This window comes from Carassius carassius, chromosome 23, assembly GCF_963082965.1.
Source record: "Carassius carassius chromosome 23, fCarCar2.1, whole genome shotgun sequence".
NCBI classification, from domain to species: domain Eukaryota; kingdom Metazoa; phylum Chordata; class Actinopteri; order Cypriniformes; family Cyprinidae; genus Carassius; species Carassius carassius.
Window position 1 is genome coordinate 14829190 of NC_081777.1, and position 24635 is coordinate 14853824.

The following is a 24635-nucleotide window of genomic DNA, read 5'->3' on the forward strand; positions in this document are numbered from 1 at the left end:
AGGGCAAGTAAAAAATTTAAACCACTGGCCGAACGGGACCAGTAAAAAATTTCTTTAGAGTTATGCCCTGTTAATACGATCAAAATCAGTGTCTTAACACTTCTACACAGATCTGTAGAACACATAGGTAACATAATGATATATTCAAGTTAAAAACTTAAAATATGTACTTGAAAAGAAAAAAATATGACTTTGAATAGCATAACTGTAAAATTGTGGGGAAGAGCTGAGCAGGTCTTGCATATGTATTTCCTGGTCTGAGAATAACTTCCTGCTTAAACAGGAAGTAATTGATACCAAAAAAGGTAGAAATATGTATGTAAAAGGAGAATGCATGTGTGTGAAAGCAAAAAAAGTATGTATGTGTAAGGAGAATTTATGTGTGTGAGAGAGAGTAGAAATGTATCCATGTGTAAGGAGAATGTGTGAGTGTGAAAGCAAGAATATATGTATGTGAAAGGAGAGTGTAAGTGTGTGAGAGTGCCAGAATGAATTATGGCTTATATCTTAATATATAGATATGTTCATGGAATTGTATTTGATATTTGTGATTCTGGACCACAAAACCTTAAAGGCTAAACGGTCAATGAATTAATTATATTTTTAATTGAGATTTATACAACATCTGAAAGCTGGGAAAATTTTTTTTGGGAGAAATATCGAGAAAATCACCTTTAAAATTGTCCAAATGAAGTTCTGCATATTACTAATCAAAAATTAATTGTTGATGTATTTAAGGTAGGAAACTTACAAAATATCAACATGGAACATGATCTTTACTTAATATCCTTATGATTTTTTGCATAAAAGAAAAAAAAATCTATCACTTTGACCCATACAGTGTATTATTGGCTATTGTTACAAATACACCCATGCTACTTATGACTGGTTTTGTGGTCAAGGGTCACATTTAATAAGACTGGCTTAATGATATGTAATATAACCAAACTTGACTGAAATGACCAAATATTGGCCAATAATCAATATGCCCGATACCACAAATTGTGGGAAATGACAACTACATTAAACCTTACGTGACTCGTATGACTGATTTATCAGAAGCAGCACATCTTTAGTCTCCAGTCACATGCACCCGTGCGCCTTTAAATGCACCACAGATTCCATTAGTAGCATTTTACTTGCTTAGCATGGGGAATTATGTAATGTGTGTTTTCTTAATCGTGCTATTTATGTATGTGTGTATCTGCAGCTGGATATCATCGGAGAGCCTAAAGATGGTTTATGTTCCTGCGAGGGTGCCGTGGTGATCCTAGATGCAGGAGCGCAGTATGGGAAAGTGATTGACAGGCGGGTACGAGAGCTGTTTGTCCAGTCTGAGATTCTGCCTTTGGAGACGCCAGCCTTTGCCATCAGAGAGCAGGGTTTCAGGTGAGCCCATCGGTGCCAGGTTCTCATGTTAAAAAGTGGCAGGGAAACCTAATTGAATTGCAAAGTAGAAATGTTTGATATGGTAACCGACAGGCTTTAGTATCTGAACTAACATTCTGTGACTCAAAAGCCGCCTTCCTTTTAAAGCAGAATACATTAGAATGATTAATCTTCATTGCTTGTAGCATGTTTTCTTAGTTGGAATGTTTAAACTTTGTGATAAATGGGGAAAACGCTGCTATTGGGTTGTAAAAGTTCAAATGTTAGGTACTGGTGTCTGTTTTATTCCATTGTATTTCAGGTTTTATTAAATAGCAGTTGTGTGGTGCAGCTAAGAGTAAAAATTGTGATCAGGATTTATTAGAGTCTTCGTGTACTTCAGGTGTTATAAATAGAAACTGTGTGTAAAATAAAGACATTTTTCTATGTTCAAATGTTTTTTGAATGCATTATCCAGGACTAGGGATGTAAAATATCGATTAATTCCTTAATCGATTGTCGTTAAATTAACGATCAATTAATCGTTAACCATAATGCTGCAAAATGCATGTATTGCAGGCAGCGGTCACTGCCAGGACAGGATGTGCAAAAGCCACACACACACACAAAATGCTTTCTCACTTGAATTAATGGGGTTTTAGTCTGGATAAAATTATAAATTATAAAATGAATAGATGTGATTATGATAATTTCATAAAATGAAGAGAGTGTGCCATACGTTTGAGATCAATTTACTTTGTTGACTTTCCTTTCCCGCACGGAGACCGCTAAACGCACCTCTTTAAATGGTTTCGTGGTGCTCGTTGTTGTATTTTAAAACACAGTTGCAATGTTTTCAACTGACATTATGGCATTTAAAATAAAATCATCCCAAACGTAACTGTGGCGCGTGTGATTGAACTGTGCATTAAGTGAACTGCTTTCATCGTCGCTGCTGCAGCAAAACACACGGTTGCTCACATTAATTTGATCCTACTGGGTTCTGTTCAAGAAAATGTCAGATTTAGAATTTTTGCGTTCCGGTAGGCCTAGCCTATTTGTTTTTAAAAATCCGACATACAGTCTATTAGATCATGACAGCGTGTGTGTATACGAGGACGAGCTAGCGCGGCTTTGGCTGGATTTATTTGGAGATTACTGCTCATTCGGCACAAATCCAAATGTTTCCATATTCGCAATGTATTTAAATGTTAAACTATTATTTATAATGTAAACTACTTACACATTCGCACATAGAGCCCAACATTAAATCAATTAACCGACCATCGACAGCCTTAATCGATCAATCTCTTATCAACAATTCACAGATAACCGATTAATCATTTGCATCCCTATCCGGGACTGCAAAAACATTTTCTTATTGTACAGTTATAATCACCCAGCTTCTCCTTTAAGACCAAAAACCAGAAATTTCTAGAAATTTATAAGGCACCAGTTGCTGAAAATAAACGGTCATGTTGGTTTATTTTGTCAGCCGGTCTGTCTTTGAGAGAACACAGTGCGAGTGCTGTGTATTCCACCTGTGAGGACATAAAAGGAAACAAAGCTGTTATGTTTTTCCGAAGCTGTGAACAATGAGAGCCGGAATGTGGCTGATAGAAGGACAGTTGGAGAGAGAAGTGGCTTAGATGATCTAGCCTTTCCTAGTCTCAATGATTCAACTGACAGCCAGACTCTTTCCAGCATTCTCAGTCACTTGGGATTTTTATAATTATATTTTGGTTAATGTAAAATGGTTTATAATATGTAAAATCAAATTATTGTCTCCAATGTTAGGGCCATTATTATATCCGGAGGGCCAAACTCTGTCTATGCTGAAGATGCACCCTGGTTTGATCCAGCCATATTCACCATCGGAAAACCAGTTCTCGGAATCTGCTATGGAATGCAGGTGAGAAATGAATTAACAATAATAACAATTATTTTTATTATAATAATGCTAAAATTAATTGATAATATACTAGGGCTGCACGATTATGACAATAATCATAATTGTCGTTTATTATCCCTGAAATTGTAATTGCTATTATTAAGATTATCACAATTTACATTGAATGATGTTTATACCATTGTTTGATGCAACTGCATGCCGTATTTTTATATGAAAATAAAAAAGCTAAAAACACTCTAACTGAAAGACTTTTAGTACTTTTCTGTAGTATTAAGCCTCAAATGCCAACTATACATGGGATTGGTATAGTTACAAAATAAAAAAAACGTACTAATATGAATGGATTTATAATGTTAAACTAAAACTGAAATTAAAACAATGGAAAAACCCTTAGGATTATATGTAGAAAGAAAACAATGCATTTTAAGCACGCACAATAATGTAAGTGGACTTTAAACTATTACGTACGGTTATAGTGGCATCCGTAATCATAATCACGAATCGATTCGAAATTCGATTAATTGTGCAGCCCTATAATATATGCTGAATCAAAAAACACAGTAAAACAGCAATATTGTGAATTTTATTACAGTTTAAAATAACCGTTTTCTGTTTTAATATATTTTAGAATCTAATGTATTCCTGTTATGGCTAAACTGGTTTTTCAGCAGCCATTAATCCAGTTTTTAGTGTCACACGATCCACCAGAAATCATTCTAATATGCTGACTTGGTAATAAGGAAACAATTCTTATTATTATCAATGCTGAAAACAGTTGTGCTTAATATTTTTGTAAAAACTAAAAACACTTTTTATGCTTGCCAGATGATGAACAAAGTTTTTGGTGGCACAGTGCACAGGAAGAGTGTGAGGGAGGATGGTGTTTTCAACATTGCTTTGGACGATTCCTGCTCACTCTTTAGGTAGAAGTACCTTCATTATGGCAGATTGTTTTTTAATTTTTTTTAACTGTGCTGTACATGCCTTAACTTTATCATTTATACATTTGCAAATTAGATAAGTCTTCTTGTGCTGAAATCCTTTTGTTTTTCAAGGGGGCTGCAAAAGGATGAGCATGTTCTACTGACACATGGAGACAGTGTTGACAAAGTAGCAGATGGATTCAAAGTTGTTGCACAGTCAGGAAACATTGTCGCCGGTGGGTAGGCGAACTTTTCCTATTTCCTAGACATGCTTTGTATCCAAAAAAAGTGTTGTTGGTGCTGGATTCTTTGTGGATCTTTGTGGTTTAAGACATTTCCTGTCGTCATTTCTGTCTTAGCCATTGCTAATGAGCAGAAGAAACTTTACGGCACTCAGTTTCATCCAGAGGTCGATCTGACTGAGAGGGGGATGGACATGCTACGCAACTTCCTGTTTGAGATTGCTGGCTGTAGCAGTAACTTTACAGTACAGAACCGTCAGCTGAACTGCATCAGGGAGATCAGAGAGAAGGTGGACAAATCCAAAGTTCTGGTGCGTATCTTTTAAAATGATAATTGATCACTTAAAGGTTAACCGTGGCAGTATTTTGAAGTGACCAATGGCAGATGGGAGCAAGTCTCAGGAAACTTTCACTGTCTTTGCAATTACATTTAGTGATTCTAGTGCAAATGTTGATATTGTTAACTAAAACTATAAAAATAAAAAATAAAAATTCTGTAATTAAATTAAAGCATAGGTATTAGATGAAAAGCTTAAGTTTGCTTTGTCAACTTAGTTTGAGTTGAATTAGTAAAACTAAAATTGAAATAAAATTAAAGCTAATCCAATAAAATAAAAAAGCTAACAAAGGTGATAATGCATAAAATACCCCCACCATGAAATCAAAATCTAAAATTCTTATTTTTTTTAATAGAATACTGTAGGTTTTATTATAAATTAGTTATCTGTGCACTCCATTTTTATTATTATTTTTAATTAATGTTGCCTCGTAATCTTTAATCAAAAACGTTAACCTCCCCTCCCTCTCATAACGACTCCTCTACTCTTCTGGTCATGGGATATGACGCAGGGGCGGAGCTAGTGACGTGAGGGGTAAACAATGGGATAAACGACGGGGGAACAGCTGAAGCAGATGCTTCACTTTATAGCACTGACACCAGTCATGAGGGAGTACGTTACCCATAAACATTGAAAAGACATTAGGATATTGCAACAACATCACTCTTAGGACATCAGAAACTATTTATTTTCATGAATATGACTTAACTGATGTAGGACACCCATAGTCATTCAGGCAGTATGGATATACGTCACAACAGAGAAGAAAAGAAAAATCGCAACTACTGTTTCATGGTGACTTTGGGCCAGATTTGCTAAACATGGCAAATTAACGTTAGAGAGCAATTCCATAAAAGCACCGACGGAAGGGGAAAATTCTGTGGGTGATTTACTGACAATGTACACATTATAGAACACAAATGCCTATTCAATAAGGTCAGGTGCAAATAATAACTGTGTACAAGCCTTTTCAACACTAATTCTTCACTGCGCGTCTTTACTAAATACTGAATAGTAAAATACTATTTTAACGGCAAATGACGGTTTGGATTGGCGCAAGCTGTTTGTAAATCTGGCCCAAATATGGTAAATAATACTAAAATAATACTGTTCTAGTGGCACAGAAGTTATACTTGTCACATTTCAAGAGGAATCATTCACTAAATATAATAATCAAGAAATTTCTGTTTATTAAAGCGTAGGTTTAATTGGTTAGCGGATGTTTGGTGGATGTTACGGTTATTGTGGGCTCAATGAGATGCTGATCTTCCTCGATCTATGAAGGGCTTTTTGTTTGGTTGAAAGGCACATGTGTGATTAGTGCTATAATACTCTAATTTGTTTAATTCCTATAAATTGCTGTAGCTCCAGGCAGTGCTTGGGTAGGATGTGTAAGATAGTGTGTGGGCGACTTATTAAAGATTCCAATTAGCATTCTTTCCTAAAGCAAGGTGATTTCCTCCCTGAGCTTGTGGAAAGTGGGTCTTCTCTCTGGAGAATAAACTGAGGGTTTTATTGGATTTATAATCTATTAATGAGCACAATATCATAGTAATATTATTTGTGTTTTTCATCTCTGGTGTACAGTGTAGTCTGTGTGTTTGAACATTTGGCTTTGTTGGATGTATTGTTTACAGTTCCAGTCCGAAGTGAGCCAGGATCTCAGTGTGTGTTTATGTGTGTGCAGGTATTACTGAGTGGCGGTGTAGATTCCACTGTGTGTACGGCCCTGCTGAATAAAGCCCTAAATCAGGAGCAAGTGATTGCTGTTCACATCGACAATGGCTTCATGAGAAAGAAAGAGAGTCAAAGTGTTGAGGAGGCATTGACTAAACTTGGCATCAAACTTAAAGGTAACATTCTGAAGGTTCCTTTTGGTACGCCGGTCAATTAAATGGTTTAGCATAAGCTATTTATTTGTTTTATTTATAATTTAATGCTTTTTACTTTCTTTCTTTCTTTAGATTATTCAAGTTTATTTAATGTATGCATTATTATTTATTATCTATATTAAAGGGATTATTCACCCAAAAATGAAAATTTGCTTTTAATTTACATAAGCCATCCAAGATGTATGTAATTTTTTTTTTTTTTTTCCTTCAGTAGAACAGTAATGAAGATTTTTAACTGAAACCGTGGTTCTTTGTGATTGATAAAATGAAAGCCAATGGCTACCGTCACTTTGAGAGTCAAGAATGAATACTGACAATACTGACAATATATTTTCTGTTATGTTTTAAGATATTTTCATTTTGGTGCATCTCTAGTAATAATGTTGTAAAATTATGTTCAGTTTCTTGCACAGACTGATTGTTTCATTTCATAAAACATCTATATAGTATCGGGAGCCATGGGTATTAACTTTTTGTTGCCTGATATATACTTTTTTTAACTCTTGAAGTAACGGTAGCCATTGATTTAATTTTTATGGATCACCAAGGACCACAGTTTCAGTTAGAAATCTTCTTTGTTTTACTGAAGAAAAGTCACCTATTGGATGGCCTGAAGGTAAATTTATAACAAAATCTATTACGTTTTTGACTGAACTGTCCCTTTGGATGACAAGTAAAACACATCAGTGTCAAGGCTAAAAAGTCACTCTCTCTGCTTTACAGTTGTAAACGCAGCACACACCTTTTACAATGGCACAACGACCCTTCCAATATCAGAAGAGGATCGCACACCCAGGAAACGCATCAGCAAAACACTCAACATGACCACCAATCCAGAAGAGAAACGGAAAATCATTGGGGATACATTTGTAAAAGTATGTAGCTCTGCTTTGTGGATGGCTTTGTGCCACACCTTGTTTCGACCAGTAACTGAATTGATGATGTCATTATTATCAGATGGTCCTGTAATGATGTTAGCGTGGTTAATTGTTGACTTAAGTATTAATTCGCCCAAAATGTCTTGTGTACACATCAAACAACACTCCACCTGGAGAATTTCCTATTATAGAGTATTAAAATCCCTTGTGTTACGAAATGATCTGAGAATGTTTAGCAGATGATGGCCAATGGTTTGGAGCCGAACAGTGAGGCTCTGATTTCCTGTCTTTTTTAGGTTGCAAACGAGGTGATCGGAGAGATGAATCTGAAGCCAGAGGATGTGTTCTTGGCGCAAGGCACGCTCAGACCAGACCTTATCGAGAGTGCATCTCACCTGGCTAGCGGGAAGGCCGAAGTTATCAAAACTCACCACAACGACACAGAGCTCATCCGTAAACTCAGAGATGAGGTAAAGATTAACATCAACCACATTTGTGTTGAGCCATGCTGCCAGCATTGTAGTTGCAGGTTTGAGTCCTGCTCGCATATCTTAATACTGCCTAACTTGTCATTTAAAGTCATGTGACTCTTCACTTTATCTAAATAAATCCATATTTTTTTCTATTAACAGTTTAACAGTTTTTGTCAACATTGGTGAACTGAAGCTGAGAAAGTGGTTTTAGAATATATTTGGTCCCCTGCAGTGTGCCAGAATAGAGGCGCACAATTGGGAGTTTCTTCAAGTTAGAGGAACTAAATTATGGCTTGATCCTAAAAGTTGTTTGCTGGTTCTTCTAAATGTCTTGCCCTTCAGGGTAAAGTAATCGAACCACTGAAGGATTTCCATAAGGATGAAGTGAGAGCATTAGGTCGAGAGTTGGGGCTCCCTGAAGAAATCGTCTCTCGACACCCCTTCCCTGGTAAGACAGAAACATTCAAAACATTAATTGGTAATTTTCTTCATTTTAAGCAGCTCATGTTGTTATGTATTTGCATACTGGAATGTTTGGGTAAGATTACGTAACATTAAGACAGCCTTCTGTCTGTGCCACCTTCATTTACATCCTAGTTGTCATCACTTTCGCTTTAATTCTTGGGCATTGACTCATTTGCTAAAACTGAACATCCAATCAGATTTCTCAATCGTGCCAACTGCCCCGACACCAACGAGAGCTGGTGTGTGGAACACACCACACAAACTAACTGGACAAATGCTCAACAATGGCCTGATGTTGACTTGGTGTGTTCTGGGGTTAGTTTGTTTGGTGTGTTACACACACCAGCTCTCGTTGGTGTCGGGGCAGTTGGCACGAGTGAGAAATCTGATTGGATGTTCCTGATTCAGAAGGCTGTCTTAATGTTACGTAATCTTACCCAAACATTCCAGTATGCAAATATTTTCATAACAACATGAGCTGAAGAAAGTTACCAACATAACTGATTAAAAACGTTACATTACAAATGGTAAGCAAGAGCTGCTTTGTTGACGTTTCATATATCTTGTATGTCCTTGTTTCAGTTTCTTATTTTAAATGGCGAATATATACAATAGATAGCTATTGATATAGACCATTAATTCCTATGCAGAAAGCATACATTAGTTTGCATTCAGTTGTAGCCTGGGTGTTGTTTTCAAGTGCAGTTAACGCATTAATTATTTTGTCTGTGTCTCACTGGCTCTGAATTCACATATTAAGTCTGTTGCTCACTGGCTCTGAATTCACATACAGACTGACGGCTGAAGGTCTGGAATCCATGGACATCTTTGGCCAAGGCCCACCCATGAGGCTGTTAACTTTGTGGTTTATTATTTTGAGTCGTTTGGGACGTGGTAACTAGGGATGCAGCGATTAACCGGTTTCACAATTAACTGTGCTTTAAAATGTCACGAGTAATTAATCGTAAAAGTTTCGCAGTGTTTCTGCTGCACAGAATGGAATAGTTCCAACTTGCGAAAAACAAAAACAAAGTAGCGGTAGCGGTGCACCAGCTTAAAATGCAGTCAGAGACACAGAGGCTACACACACTAGATTAACTATGACAGAGGAACCAAACAGCGATCCTTATTTCCACCAGAGAAATAACTTAAAGGGTTAGTTCACCCAAAAATGAAAATGATGTCCTTAATGACTCACCCTCATGTCATTCCTTTCTGTCCTTCCATTGAAAATGTATGTACGGTATACTGTCCATGTCCAGAAAGGTAATAAAAACATCATCAAAGTAGTCCATGTGACATCAGAGGGTCAGTTAGGAATTGTTTTAAGCATCGAAAATACATTTTGGTCCAAAAGTAACAAAAATTACGACTTTATTCAGCATTGTCTTCTCTTCCCGGTCTGTTGTGAGTAGGGTAAGCACGATAAAGATCGGTGATCATTAATGTGCATCTCGTCAGTAAAGCCGGTTCTCTAATCAGCGGTAAATACAATCAGGTGCGTGGCTTTACTGACGAGATGCGCATTAATGATCGGCCGATCTTTATCATGCACCCCTAGATGTGAGCACGTTTACGACGCTGCTGACGTGTTTTCTGGTGTGCCCAACAGCGGTGGGACAAAGTCATTGTTATGCAAGTCACAAGTTAGTCTCAAGTCTTTGCCCTCGAGTCCCTAGTCAAGTCGAGTCAAAGATGAGGCAAGTCCCGAGTCGAGTCAAAAGTCAAAGCCAACAAGTCTCAAGTCGAAGCCAAAGTCCTACCATTTTAGTTTCGAGTCATTTAAAGTCCTCTTACCACAGAAATAAAATTTCAACTTCAACTTCAATTTCAAACAAATCATGTATGTCTGTAAGATTTGTATTCATTTAAACCTCTTTTAATACAATGACATTAATCAAATACATTAAATTAAAATTTTCACAAAAAATGCTTGTATTTCAACAGCATATTGCACTAGAACAATGGCCTGTTTTTGTCTCATGTGTTGGAGAGACTGAGATATACATTTGTGTTTATCCGTCTAGCAGCAAGGTAGAAATGGTACTTTAAAACCGACGTTGACATGATGTTGGCAGGTTTTTCATCTGAGTGTGCTACACTCATGTACCTCAAAAATCCCTATTTTTTGTTAGCATGAACCAGCAAGGGAGACGTGCGTTTACTGTCTCGTTGATACAGTATGGTACATCCGATAAGGTGCTTAGCATTCGTTCAAAACTTACCTTTCTTTGTGCAACTTCAGGTGTTGAACAAAGTTGGACGTTGTGGCAGCTCCGTCTGTAATCTTCGACCCGCGTGTTTTGCAAATTGCAACTCGTTTTTTGTCAACTACCTCGTAATTTTTATAGCCAAACGAAACTATCTTTGGTATCAAGAATTGTATAGTGAAAAGTTAAAAAGCCTTTATTGCATCACTGGCTTTAAACGTTAAAACTCTTTTGGTGAGAGGTACATCTACGTGTTGTGGCTATATGCCTTCATCAGGGTGTCAGTATTACGTCCTATAACATCTTTAATATATAAGTTGTTTATATTAACTGATTGAAGAATAAAAACGTATTTTAGAAAATGTTTTATTTATTTGAACTCAATAGATTGCAGCCTGCCATATGATATGCATAGAAATAAAAACATATAAAAAATAAATATTGAAAATAAAATTCAAGTACAAAATTAAGACAAACAAATTTAAACTTGGCTAAAAAGAAACAAAGGGAAACTTGGCCATTAGTGCAAATCTCTGTAACTGTATATTAGGCCTAAAGTTACTGCACAATAAACAGAACACTATCCAACTCTTATGGTGCGTTCACACCAGACGCGAATAGAGCTTCTGGAGCGAGTGATTTCAATGTTAAGTCAATGCAAAGATGCAAAGACGACAACCTCAAAAAATCAGATATTTGAGTTTAAAACAACTACATTCTCGCATGAAATACTTTTAAAACTACATTTCATGACACGATAACAGTAATATTTAGAAAATGATCTGAATAAAAATGGTGGTTGAAAATGCTGCGTAAACTCAACTGGCAGAAGCCCCCATGACGCGAATTCGTGAAGTTAATTTCACGCGTGAATAAAGTCTTTTTTCCTGGGCATACCGTGCATGTTACGGAAACATTCTCGTCTTTAATTCCCGGTACTTCCAGTTCGAGAACGCGATTATCGCTGATGCTCTTATGTTTAGTGGTTGTCAGAGTGTGCAGTGAGACAGCGTGAGCAGGGCACCGCCCACCCAGCCAATCATCATCGGATTTGCAACGGTGTCAGGCAGCTGATGTGTAGCCACTAGCCAAAGCATGACACCTTGAGCTTTATTCAACTAAATTGTAGTAACGCGACACTTTACATTCTCAGTAGAGATAATGGCGTTGCAACGATGGGAAAAGTAATTAATTAGATTACTCCGTTACTGAAAATTAAACTCCGTTAGTAACACCGTTATACTTAAACGCCGTTACTCCCAACAATGAGTGTGTGTGCCCTCTGCCTGCATACAGGTGGTGCACATTTTTTTCACAGATGCAGATACACTGAGAGTGGCACGGTCGTGTGAACATTTTCCCCCCCAGGTTTTCATGGGAAGTAGCAAGTCTTCTCGAGTCAAAAGGCGCAAGTTCAAGTTAAGTCACGAGTCATTGATGTTAAAGTCCAAATCGAGTTGCAAGTCTTTGTACATTTTGTTGAGTCAAGTCTTAAGTCATCAAATTCATGACTCGAGTCTGACTCGAGTCCAAGTCACATGACTCGAGTCCACACCTCTCTGGTGCCCAATAACAAAGATAACATGTCAGCAGAGTCGTACGTCAGCAGCATCACTGCAGTGTTGAGAACGCGCTCACAACAGACCCGGAAGAGATGGTAACGTTAATATTAATTTCCACTGAAAAGGAGCAGTATTGCTTTCTAATTACTGATATTTTTTTCTTAATGTGTTCAATTATTTTTCCCAATGTCATTCTACTTTATTACACAGTGCTTAATATATACAACTTTTTTTTTTTTTTTTACTTTTCATTTTTAACATTTAAAATAAAATAAAAAAGACTGAGCAGCAAATGCCTTTTAGAAAGATTTCTGAAGGATAATGTAGCTTCACAATATTTCATAACATTACAGTATTATACATTTTTTTATTCAGTAAATGCAACCTAGATGAAAATTCCTTTGGTTTAAATATACTGTAAAGCCCAAAATTTAGAAGGTTATTATATGTTTAAAATGTATGATGCACACGTGAAGATTAATAATCGCATCTTAATGACAATAATGTGTGTGCTTTGCTGAAACGTGTGTAATGTGTGTTGCAGGTCCAGGCCTTGCCATTAGAGTAATCTGCGCCGATGAGCCTTACCTTTGTAAAGACTTCACCGAGACCAACAACATCCTAAAAATCATCACAGACTTCTCTGCCAGTGTCAAAAAGGTGTGTGTGTGTGTGTGTGTGTGTGCACACAAGTTTAAACATTGCTTATTTCTTGGTTGAATTATTGACAGTGACCTTAAATAATCGATCTTCTTCAACTTAAAAGTCTGTAGGTTTGCTGATTAAGTTGAGAGTGGATACTTGAAAGCACACAGTTGTTCCAGAGTTCCCTCTGGATTATATATGGTATGCTATAAAATCTCAATCCTTTTGATGTCAATCCATTCAGCCTCACACCCTTCTTCAGAGAGTGAAGTCATGCATATCAGACGAGGAGGAAGAGAAACTCATGCAGATCACCAGCCTTCATTCACTAAATGCCTTTCTGCTGCCAATTAAAACTGTCGGTGTTCAGGTGAGCATACTTTTCTGCCATTGCTTTCAAGTCACATGCAGACATATTTATAATGTCAGCAGAATAATTATTTGCTTAATTTTTATTTATTTATTTATTTTATTATTATTATTATTATAATTTTTTTACATTGGCCGATATGTCAGCCACCTTGGTCTTATGCTGACACCTAGTTTTCATTTACATGCCATTGGAGAAATGCATTCAGCAGTCAGCCCCTAATTCATTTATTCAACATGCAAAAGTGTTACTGGGTTACTGAGATAAAGTAAATAGTAAATAGTATTTGGCAGGTCATGTGAGCTCAACATAATGGCCGCCATGAGACAATCCTATCACTGTAAAATAAAACTTCTTTTATTAGGCTAGTTCACCCAAGTTTTAATTTATCTGAGTGCATGATTTTTAATGTATTTGTTATGAGGCATGATGGGAGAGTTTGGGAAACCTATTTGGAAAGCAAGTAATTACAAGTCTGTGTTATTTCCCATCAGTTGCCATTTTAATTGTTTTTAGTTGCAATGGTATGATCTACAACTTAGACTAAAACTTTTCAAAATTATTGAAATAAATATTAAACATAAAACTTTAAATAATGTTTCCTTGTCAACAAACTGAATAAGCTTAAGTTGAGCAGAAATACATTTAAAAAAGACTCAAAAGCTAAATAGCAGTACTGACAGTGCAGCACAGTCTGGATATCAGCATATAGAGTGATCGTTCCTCTGCTGCTGTGTGCAGATCTCTTGATGTTTGTATTTATAGACCGGTTTTCAATTATAGTGCCAGAGGAGGCTGGTTTACGTCTGTGAGATGAAGCCATTAGACAGAACGTGTCCAGACAGAGGCAGTCAGCATCTCACCACATTGGTTGATGATGCATGGCTGGGCGTTCCTCTAACAGACGGCTTACTAATATACCATACTGTGCTAAAATTACCACGGTCTACAGACCCTGAGATGGGACATGCTGACACACAGGGTGGCAAAATGATTTAAATACCGTGCGCTGTATTTATGCATGTTGTTGTTGTTAATGGATAATAGGTAACAGTTGGCGTCTTCTCCACAGTTAGAATGTACTCATTCTGCACAAATGTTTAAAATGAATCTTTCTGGAGATGTTGGAGGATTCAGTGCGTTCTAACTCTGATTTCATATGATCTTTGTACAGGGTGACTCCCGGTCATACAGTTATGTTTGTGGAGTGAGCAGTAAAGAGGCCCCTCACTGGGATTCACTTATGTTCCTGGCAAGACTCATCCCTCGCATCTGTCACTCCATCAACAGGTAACACCATCAGTTTGACTCTTTGCTCCAGTCGTCTTCCCATCAAGCATGTGAGGAACTTATTCACTGATAATCATCCCCATTGACAGACTATCCTAAACCTCTTGTGCTTGTTTAGTTAAAAATGATTTGTTTAGATCAGGTTTGATGTCACTGAGTATTTTTACATGGACAACAGTAATTAGATTTTTAACATGTTTAAGACAATACTCTTAAGGATCTACCATGTAAACAGATTTTTGTTTACCTCAATCTGGCTAAAGTCATACTCGATGTAAACACAAATTTAATCAAGACATGTGGAGTATTTTTGTTTCAGTCACATTATTGAAGTGTACACTATCACTGTTGTGTAGGAAATTTCGCCACATTTTGTGACATAATATACACATGTCAGTGGTTCATTTGACGGCAAATAAAAGAGCATGGCTTCAACACCGCCATCGCCTGTTTGCATGTATAGCATTACAAATAATTAACTGCACTTAAAGCTTTTGTAAAATTGAAAATGAAACACCCAAAACTGTATATGGCATCATAACGAAATCAAACTATATGTTTATATGAGAAATTCCGGATGGGACATCAGATTATGTCATGTGGGGACGTAATGATGTGTGCCATTTAATCGATCTATGTACTATAACCTGTAAAACGTGAACATGAAAGGAATATTCTAAAAGCAACTCATGTAAACACCTTAATCGTAATATTGTCTTATTTGGAATAAGGTAGGGCTGTGCAATATATAGAAATATCACAAATGTACATATTAGGGCTGTTAATTTTTTTTTTAAATTTAGAATATTCGTCGAATGTAAAATAAAAATCGCATTCGAATTTTGTGTGTGCATTAAGGAGGTTGCTTTAAGGCCCCATCCCACTGCCTCTCATGTTTTTAAATGAAAAATGTACTCTGTGTGATTGGCTTTCTGCCCTTTTGTATTAAACTATGCATGCATACATGATTTACAACTATAAATTGTTCTGTTTATAGTTGATTAAGCAACTTAATTATAATTGGTTTATAAACCTTATTTAAAATAATATTCACTTCTAGTGTTGTCACGATACCAAAATTATTGTTTCGATACGATACCTAGTCAAGAATTGCGATTTCGATACTTTTTCGATACTTTTCCTGAAAGGGGAAAATAAACTCTCAGATATCATTGCTGTGCTTTATTTTAAAATCGGGACAACATTCTAATCATATAACACACTAAAAAATGAACATATGAACAGCATATGTTAAACATTTGAACAAAATATGAAATATCAAAATATTAAAAATAAATTAGAGCAATGACATTCAAGGTAAAGAAAGAATAAATTTAGCAGCATTATCTCAGTTATCATAAGAAACATAAGAGTAATACATTTATCTTGATTCTGAACTTTGAATAAAAATATGAACAGCGATTATATTAAACAATGTTTCTGAACTCAGAAGATTAAATGTCAAAAGATAAATAATATCAATTTAAGCAATGGCATTCAAGTAAAAAAAAAAAAAAGCAAATAAAATTTAGCAGCAATATCTGAGATATTGTAACTTATTCTGTCAGTTGTGCAACCAGTGAGCTTTTTTGAGCATCATCTTTTTCTTCCAGTCGTGGACCGGTGGCCACAGTATCACTTGTGCTCGCACATGCAGCCTAGTGATGCGCGGGTCTGGTTTTTTTCCAATCCGCGGGTCCCGCTTTTATGAAATGATTTGGCCCACCCCAGCCCGCAAATAAAGTAAAATTTCTTTACCCACCCCGACCCGCCAGCGGGGACATCACAGAAGATACGTTGCTACTTAGAACTTCGTATTGTAACCTTATCAAAGAACCTAATAAAATATCAAAATATATATTCCAAATATTTAATATAGGCTATATGAAATTGCACTAGTGATGGTTCGTCCGTGAACAAATCTTTTAAGTTAATGAATCGTTCCCGTTCAGGTAAACCACTGACTCATATTTCTCGTTCACTGAAGTTCTTCTCTCCACAGCAGCGCGCGAGCACAGCGCTTATGGCAGCGCATGCGCAGCTCGTGAACAGCTCTGTGAACTGCTTCATCCTGTCAAAGAGTTACTCAAGATGTGACGGAGCATGTGATTTGTTGAATGTAGTGAACGAATCCACCCTTCACTGAACGAGATAGATAGATCTTCTCATATGTGAACGAGCTGAATGAACTGATACATCTCGTGAGGAGAAAAAACACAAGCGTCCATAGGGAGGCACTAGAAGCGTGCGTTGCACACACCAACATGAAATACGCCTCTTACAAATCTGGAACGCAGTCATTCTTTGAAGTATCGATACTAATAAATTTAGGAATCGTGACGTTTTTAATTTCCGAGAATCGCGATACTTTTGAAGTATCGGTGCACCGTGCAACACTATTCATTTCACAGTCATGTATTCTAATGCTTTGAATAAACATGCATTAGTAATATTTTGCCCGATGCACCCTCTTGTGGCCTCAGGAGAGAAGCCAAAACTTTCCTTCACCCTAACTGAAATTATGCATTTTAAATTTGAACATAATTTGAATTTTCATAATGTATAAGTACAAAATTTGAGATTTGTTATTCAGCCATTTTGACAGCCCTAGTACATGCATATCGCTATGGCTTGCAATATTTGGGGCCATGAACAAAAGACAACGAGAAAATCACTCACTGCTCTTACCTAAATAACTTTTGTAGTTTAAATTAGAATCAGTGCTTATTAAATTCATTGAGTAACTACTAAGCAGTATTGTATTTTTCCTTTTTATTATTCAGTTCCTAAAGTCATGTTAAAATGATTACGCTAATGTTAAAATGACATTTTTAAAACACTACGGTTCTGTTTTTGCAGGGGTGTCTACCAAGTTCTGATAATGTATGGAATAAAATATTATAAGACTATCCAAATGTTAATAAAACAATATGCCTATACCTTTAGAAGCATGGATGTGTCTGTCACTTTAAAGCCCCATTCGCACCGCCAGCGACTTTTTTCGCTGTGCAGCTAGACTCGTGCTGTGAAGACACTTCTGGGCGTTTCTACTGCTTGCTCTAATGTTATTGTAGACTGCACGTCTTGACATATCTTTAGAAAATGTAACCACAAATATATATTGTCTGTAAAACTGAGATATAATTGTAATATGATTAGGAATAAATACATAAGTGCCATTCTGCTGTTGGAGAGTGTTTTTATATAAACTACAGCAGTGCTCTTGCATTAAATCATTAACCTAAACTGCTCACTGCATCATAAGTAACAACTTGAACAATCACTGTATGATTCAAACTCATTTAGACAGCCAACAGTTTCTTTTCTACACATAATTTTTATATCCATGTATGTGGTTACAGTCAAATCATATAAAACCGCTCAGGAAATCTGTCCTGTCTTGCATGCACTCGAGGCGGTGACGTGTGAGTGCCGCTGACAGATTCTTCACTCCCATTGGTTTTCGCTTGTGAAATTAGTTTCTTATTTGCATAAAGTTAAAGAATTCGTAACTTGTGTCGCTTGACTCGCATCGCTTGACACGCCCACATTCCAGAAGTCGCCAGCTCTCCATTTAAAATGCATGGGATTACGTCACTCTGTCGCTGTATGTAACTGGCGGTGTGAACGGGGCTTAAAGGTATGGTTCTCACAAAAATGAAACAAGTCATTATTTACCCAGGTTTTTCTAAACCTGCATAAAGTTCTTTCTTCTGTTGATCACAAAAGAAGATACTTTGAAGAATGTGTCTATACTAAACCGCTGATGGTTGTAACTTGACATAAGGTAAAAAAAAATAAAAATACTAGTTATTGATAGAGATCGACCGATATATCGATTTACTGATATTTTCCCTGATATTTAAGCATTTTACCATAATTGGGTATCGTTTTTGTAATATCAGATTCACCGATAAATGAATCCATTGTCATAAATAAATCCATCCCCATCTGCTGGGTTTTTTGAGAATTGCGTGCTGGATCGCCATTGCAGCATGTATTTCATAATCTAGAAGGACAAAAACATTATTAATAATTTTGATATAACATTCCAGTTGAGAAATGCAATAAAATATGATGTTTTGTTTGTTTTTTTCCAATATTCCAGAGAATATTATTCAGTGAATTATTCTTGACTCTGTAGCTAGTAAACCGCTAATAAACCTACTAAAACGGTAGTTTAAAATGAAGTTGATATGCCTCCTCTTCTTTATTTTCTCCATTTGAAAACATTAGACATTCTACATTTATTTTGCTTATTGTTAATATTAGTGTTGTTTCTGTTGATGCTTTTTATATATATTTTTTTATTGTTGTAATATAAATATGAAATTTAACATGAAAGACTAATTTTCAACACTTTAAAAAAAAAAGCTGACTGAAAAGAGGAAAAACTAAAGTGAAGTATGTTCTTCACTCAGTCATTTATTAACTTTATAACAGTAAATAAATATCGGTTCCGCATATCGGTTATCGGGCACATAAACATGCAAATAATTGGTATCGGTTATAAAAAAAAAATCTATATCGGTCGATCATTAGTGATTGGGCATTGTCATTGGGGACCAGAAACTGTTTGGTTACCCACATTAATTCAGTTCACATGGTTGAAAACACGACTGCAAATGAGATTTAAGAGTTGCCACAAAGGGGAAGATTATTCAAATTTCCATTGGAAATTGCTAATGTATATAAAAAAAAGACAGAAAACAGAAAATAAATGCTCGCTCCATTGACTTGATTAGTAAGATTATATATATATATATATATATATATATATATATATATATATATATATAAATTAATAAATCTGAAACTTTTTTATAAGTATAAGGAATTTATACTTATAGTCGTTGGTACAGAAATAAATATTTTGGAGACTTAACTAATAATTTTATTTAGCAAGGACTCATTATATTAATACAAACTGATCAGATTAGCAAATTCCAATGATTTTTTGAAGGATCATGTGTAGGGCTGGGATAAACGATTATTCTTTAAACGATTAATCTAGCGATTATTTTTTCGATGCATCGATTAATCTAACGATTAATTTTTCAGACCGATTTGATTTCGATTATCTCCCCATTAATTGACTACTAACAATTTATACATATTGATTTACATATCTGAATGAAAAAAACATAAATTCCTTAACATTGCAATATATGTTTATTGCTCTTAAAATTACAAAATAAAAGACTGACTAAGAATTAGGGCTGCAACTAACGATTATTTTGATAATCGATTAATCTGTCGATTATTTTTTGCGATTAATCGATTAATCGGTTTATGTACTTATATTTTAGTTTTTTCCATTTTTCCCCCAAGTAAATTATTAATAAATGGCCTTTATCATTCAGCATAGATTTAAGAGATTTTAACCATTTTGCACTGTCATATCCTCATCAAAAATATACCTGGAGTTGTTTTATTGTGTTAGTAATCCTTTGTCGAACTCTTCTGCAATCAGAACACTGACCCATACTCTAGCAAATTTCACAAGATTTCAAATAATGTTTTCACCATGGCAGTCCTTAGAGCTCCTAAAGTAGTTTAACATCCTGAACAAAGCTTATTAAGGAATCTTTCCGAACATATTTTCACGAAGAATAAGGATAAAACAGAATAAAATTGCAGTACATTGTATTTTATTATTTACTGGGAAAAAGCTTTATAGCTTTTGCTGTGAAATTGTAAACAATCCTTCAAAAAAAGTGCCAATGGCATGAAACCTGAATGGAACTCACAATTTAAAGTAAAATCCATCAGAAGGTTGTCCAGAAAAAAAAAAATAGGACACACACAAAAAACCTGCTGTGTGAAAAAGAGCAGTGAATAATACTTAGAAAAAAAGTGCATTTCAAATATCTACATTTACCTCTCTCATTCAGTCATAATTAGGCTGCACGACTGAATTTTGAACTGGTAAACGACAAACTGATCACAGAACATGTTTGTAAAGCTTTAAATGTTAACTGTTAAAAAGCAATGTTATCAGCTTTTATGACTAAACATTTGCAAACAACATTGTACTGGAGAATCTGCACAAATGAAAGTCTTAGGGGCCGTTCACAAATCGCGCCTAAAAACGCGTGGAAAACGCTAGGCGCACCGCTTTCTCCTTCTTTCCAAAGCGCTCGCGCAGAAGCGCCCCTGAGGCGTCTGCCTTTGCTAAGCAACCATGACGTGCTCTCTCCTTGAAGACGCGGAAATTTCAGCAAAGGATAAATGGATTTGCAGCTCAAAAAATCGCTTGCAGTAGCTCTGCTACTAAATTTATTTCAAAATGGAAATCCATATACAACTATGATCAGCTGTTCCTTTCATCTTGACTGAGCTTTTAACGTTGTTACGGGAAAGGATGAAGCTGATTGGTTAGTTCTTGTCACATGACCCGCGGTGCGGTTGCTGCATTCTGAAAAGTTGAGATGTTTTTAACTCGATGCGGTGCGGTGTTGGAAATAACGAACTTGAGCGCGCAAAAGACGCGATATGTGAACGTCCCCTTAAACAGTGCAGTAGTGCAGGTTACTCTTCTTTTTTTAAAGGCTCAATGTAAAGTACTCCCACATCACGCTGAATGCTGCAGACATAGACATCATATGATGTCTATGGCTGCAGAGACGCTGTTCGGGAAGCACGTGACATAAAACAAGGCCAGCTATTGGCTATTCGCTACTTCTCCTGTTGTACTGGCTGAGTAAAACCTCCGGTGGCTCATTACTGCCACACTGGTCACCGCAGATTTGAAATATGCACGAAATGAGCCGCTTACGGCAAATAAAAGTTATTTAGCAACGAATCGATGACTAAATTAGTTGACAACTATTTTAATAATCGATTTTAATCGATTAAATCGATTCGTTGTTTCAGCTCTACTAAGAATGCATTACTTTGCACCTGTATAGAGATAGCATTCAATAAAACCTTGAAACCTTGAAAACACATAGCTTACTGAAACAAGCTTACTGAACACATAGGGCCTAGCTTACTGAAAAAAGAAGTTCTTTCAGATGAAAATAACAACAACTTGATGTCTAGTATTCAATAAAAAAGGTCACCCAAAATACTTGTTTAGAGCAATTGAAAGAATGCAGTATGTAAATGTAAACTTGAGGGCTTTAAGCTAATACAGAGAGTGCTTTTACAAAAAAAAAAAAAAATTAACAGTGGGAGCCAGCAGCCTGTCATGGAGAAAAAAAAAATCCAAATGCTCCACGTGAAACTTTGGCGTTCCGCCCTTTTTCTATTGTGTCTAATGATTTTGGTTAATATGCACAAGGGAGGGAGAGAGCAAGAAGCGCTCGTGTAGTTTGAAGACTGTGAGTGCGCGCGCAGCCGGGGCTCTCTCTCGTACGCGCCCTGTCACTGTCACTCACCGATCAAATAAGGCTTTGACAGCCGCCAAAAAAAAAGATCAATGCAGAAAAACCCCTGGATTGGTTATATAACGTTGGACAGAATGTTGATCCGGCCATCGCGTATATTCAGCACACATAAGATAAACGTTTTGCAAACGTTTTTTAGAGAAATAAAAACAGGTCGACGAATCGATGCGCATATTTTGCGTCGACGTATTTTTTGCGCCGATGACCTCGACGCGTTGTCCCAGCCCTAATCATGTGGCATTGAAGACTGGACTAATGGCGGCTGAAATATTAGCTTAACCATCACAGGAATAAATTACATTTTAAAATGTATTACTTTCACAATATTTTTGATTATTGCATCCTTCATATCTCCGAAGAGTCTTTAGATTGATCAATTTTGATACTTGGTGGGATTAAATTGTTAGTTCACCCAAAAATAAAAATTGTCATAAATGACTCACCCTCATGTCGTTCCAAACCCGTAAGACCTCCGTTCATCTTCGGAACACAGTTTAAGATATTTTAGATTTAGTCCAAGAGCTTTCTGTCCCTCCATTGAAAACGTATGTATGGTATACTGTCCATGTCCAGAAAGCTAATAAAAACAAACAATTAATACAAAATGTATTTTCGATGCTTCAACAAATTCTAACTGACCCTCTGATGTCACATGGACTACTTTGATGATGTTTTTCTTAAATTTCTGGACATGGACAGTATACCGTACATACATTTTCAATGGAGGGACTGAGAGCTCTCGGACTAAATAGAAAATATCTTAAACTGTGTTCCGAAGATGAACGGAGGTCTTACGGGTTTGGAACGACATGAGGGTGAGTCATTAATGAAATAATTTTCATTTTTGGGTGAACTAACCATTTAAGCTTCTTTCAAAAACATAAAAAAATTATACCAACAGCTAACTTTTGAACTGTAGTTTACAGCAGTTGACATAATGTCAAGTAAAAGTCATTAAATATGTCTTATTTTGTAACGTAAATACAAAATTAATTTAATTATTGTTGATCTCTTCTTTTTCAGAGTTGTTTACGTTTTTGGGCCACATGTAAAGGAGCCGCCCACGGACATCACGCCCACCTTCCTGACCACTGGTGTACTCAGCACGCTAAGACAGGCAGACTTTGTAGCGCACTCCATTTTAAGAGAGTCCGGTAAGAGCTGGCTGCCTCCGCTGTCTGCTTCATTGTCATAACCTTTATGTGTGTAAACACTCCCACCACAGCTATGGCTACTGCGAGAGTTGTGTAAACACTTTCACCACACTTATGTCTCTGAGGGGAAAATCTGCTTGGTTGGACAACAAATTATACAGTAAATTAAAAGCTGTCCTTTTATTAGGCTATTGCTGCACGTTAATTTGTGAAATTAAAATACAAAAATATTAAATTGCAATTTTAAAACAAACTCCGAATCAAATAAGTTATTCAATAATATAAATCCCTTCATATAAACAAACTAAGGCCAAAAGTTTCCCAAAGCTTTACACTTTATTTGTGGCGGCACTTCTCCGCCCCCATATATAAATATGCAAATTATTTTTCTGCCAGAAGGAGGCGCTATTAGAGAGGGCGAGATAGGGCGAGGTTACGGCTGTCTACAAAGGAGCGCTGAGCTCATAAACGTTGATTCTTGCCAGATGGAGTGAAAATTACATCGAAATTTTTCTGAAAACAGTCGGTTTTCTTCTGAAATACTGTGATATTAAAACAACCGAGGCGGTTTTTGATTTTGAAACTTGCAGTACTCATGTTTATTCTACAAAGTCAAAGCCTTTTGGAAAAATTTTTGGTGGCGGGTCAGTTTTGATATTGTGGCAGCCCGCCACAAATAAAACATTTTATGGGAAACCCTGTAAGGCTTTGTCTGTGCTCTTTCCATTTAAAATTAGAGGCAACCACTGCATTTGAATTATGATCCAAACAAAGATGCAGCATAAAGTGACGTGACATACAGCCAAGTATGGTGACCCATACTCAGAATCCGTGCTCTGCATTTAACCCATCCAAAGTGCACACACACAGCAGTGAACACACACCCCGAGCAGTGGGCAGCAATTTAGTGGACCCGTGACTCGAACGCACAACCTTAGGGTAAGGAGTCAAACTTTCTAACCATTAGGCCACGACTTTCCCCAAAATTAAATGCAGCATGAGTACCGTATTTTCCGAACTATAAGGCGCATTTCTTTTAATAGTTTGGCTGGTCCTGCGACTTATAGTCAGGTGCGACTTATCAAAATTAATTTGACATGAACCAAGAGAAAATATTACCGTCTCCAGCCGCGAGACACAAATTCACTCTCTGCCAGCAGGTGGCACTTAAGAACAGCAATGATGTAGTATTTCCTGGGTTACCGCTGTAAACAAAGCAAAGCTACGCTTATGAACACTACTTTAATATGCGTCATTCAGAGACAAGATGAATTGAAAATACCACGTAAACGTTTCTAAAGACAGTCAGTTTCTCTCAGAGATACATTCATATAAACAACTACACCAATTGTATTGTGATTTTGTTTGCCATCTCAAACGATTTGAATCGTCGCATTGTTGAAACGATTTTCAATCAGCTTGGATCATCTTTACATCTTTACAAAAAACTACAAATGCTATCTATTAAATTAATCTTTAGCTTGATTTTCTGTTTTCGTTTTTGGCAAATAAATCATACTTA

General features: G+C 36.4%; 1 protein-coding gene across 1 annotated transcript in view; it reads left to right on the forward strand.

Moving 5' to 3' along the window:
* The window catches only part of LOC132101350 (GMP synthase [glutamine-hydrolyzing]-like), a 32530-nt gene that overhangs the window by 2575 nt on the left and 5320 nt on the right, over nt 1-24635 (forward strand). Inside the window, exons 2-14 of the mRNA XM_059506243.1 lie at nt 1211-1389; nt 3166-3280; nt 4106-4203; nt 4336-4439; nt 4563-4756; nt 6471-6636; nt 7399-7550; nt 7850-8023; nt 8369-8474; nt 12808-12923; nt 13153-13278; nt 14453-14568; nt 22983-23113. Coding sequence (XP_059362226.1) covers nt 1211-1389; nt 3166-3280; nt 4106-4203; nt 4336-4439; nt 4563-4756; nt 6471-6636; nt 7399-7550; nt 7850-8023; nt 8369-8474; nt 12808-12923; nt 13153-13278; nt 14453-14568; nt 22983-23113 — 1777 coding nt within the window. The remainder of the gene's footprint in view (nt 1-1210; nt 1390-3165; nt 3281-4105; nt 4204-4335; nt 4440-4562; nt 4757-6470; nt 6637-7398; nt 7551-7849; nt 8024-8368; nt 8475-12807; nt 12924-13152; nt 13279-14452; nt 14569-22982; nt 23114-24635) is intronic.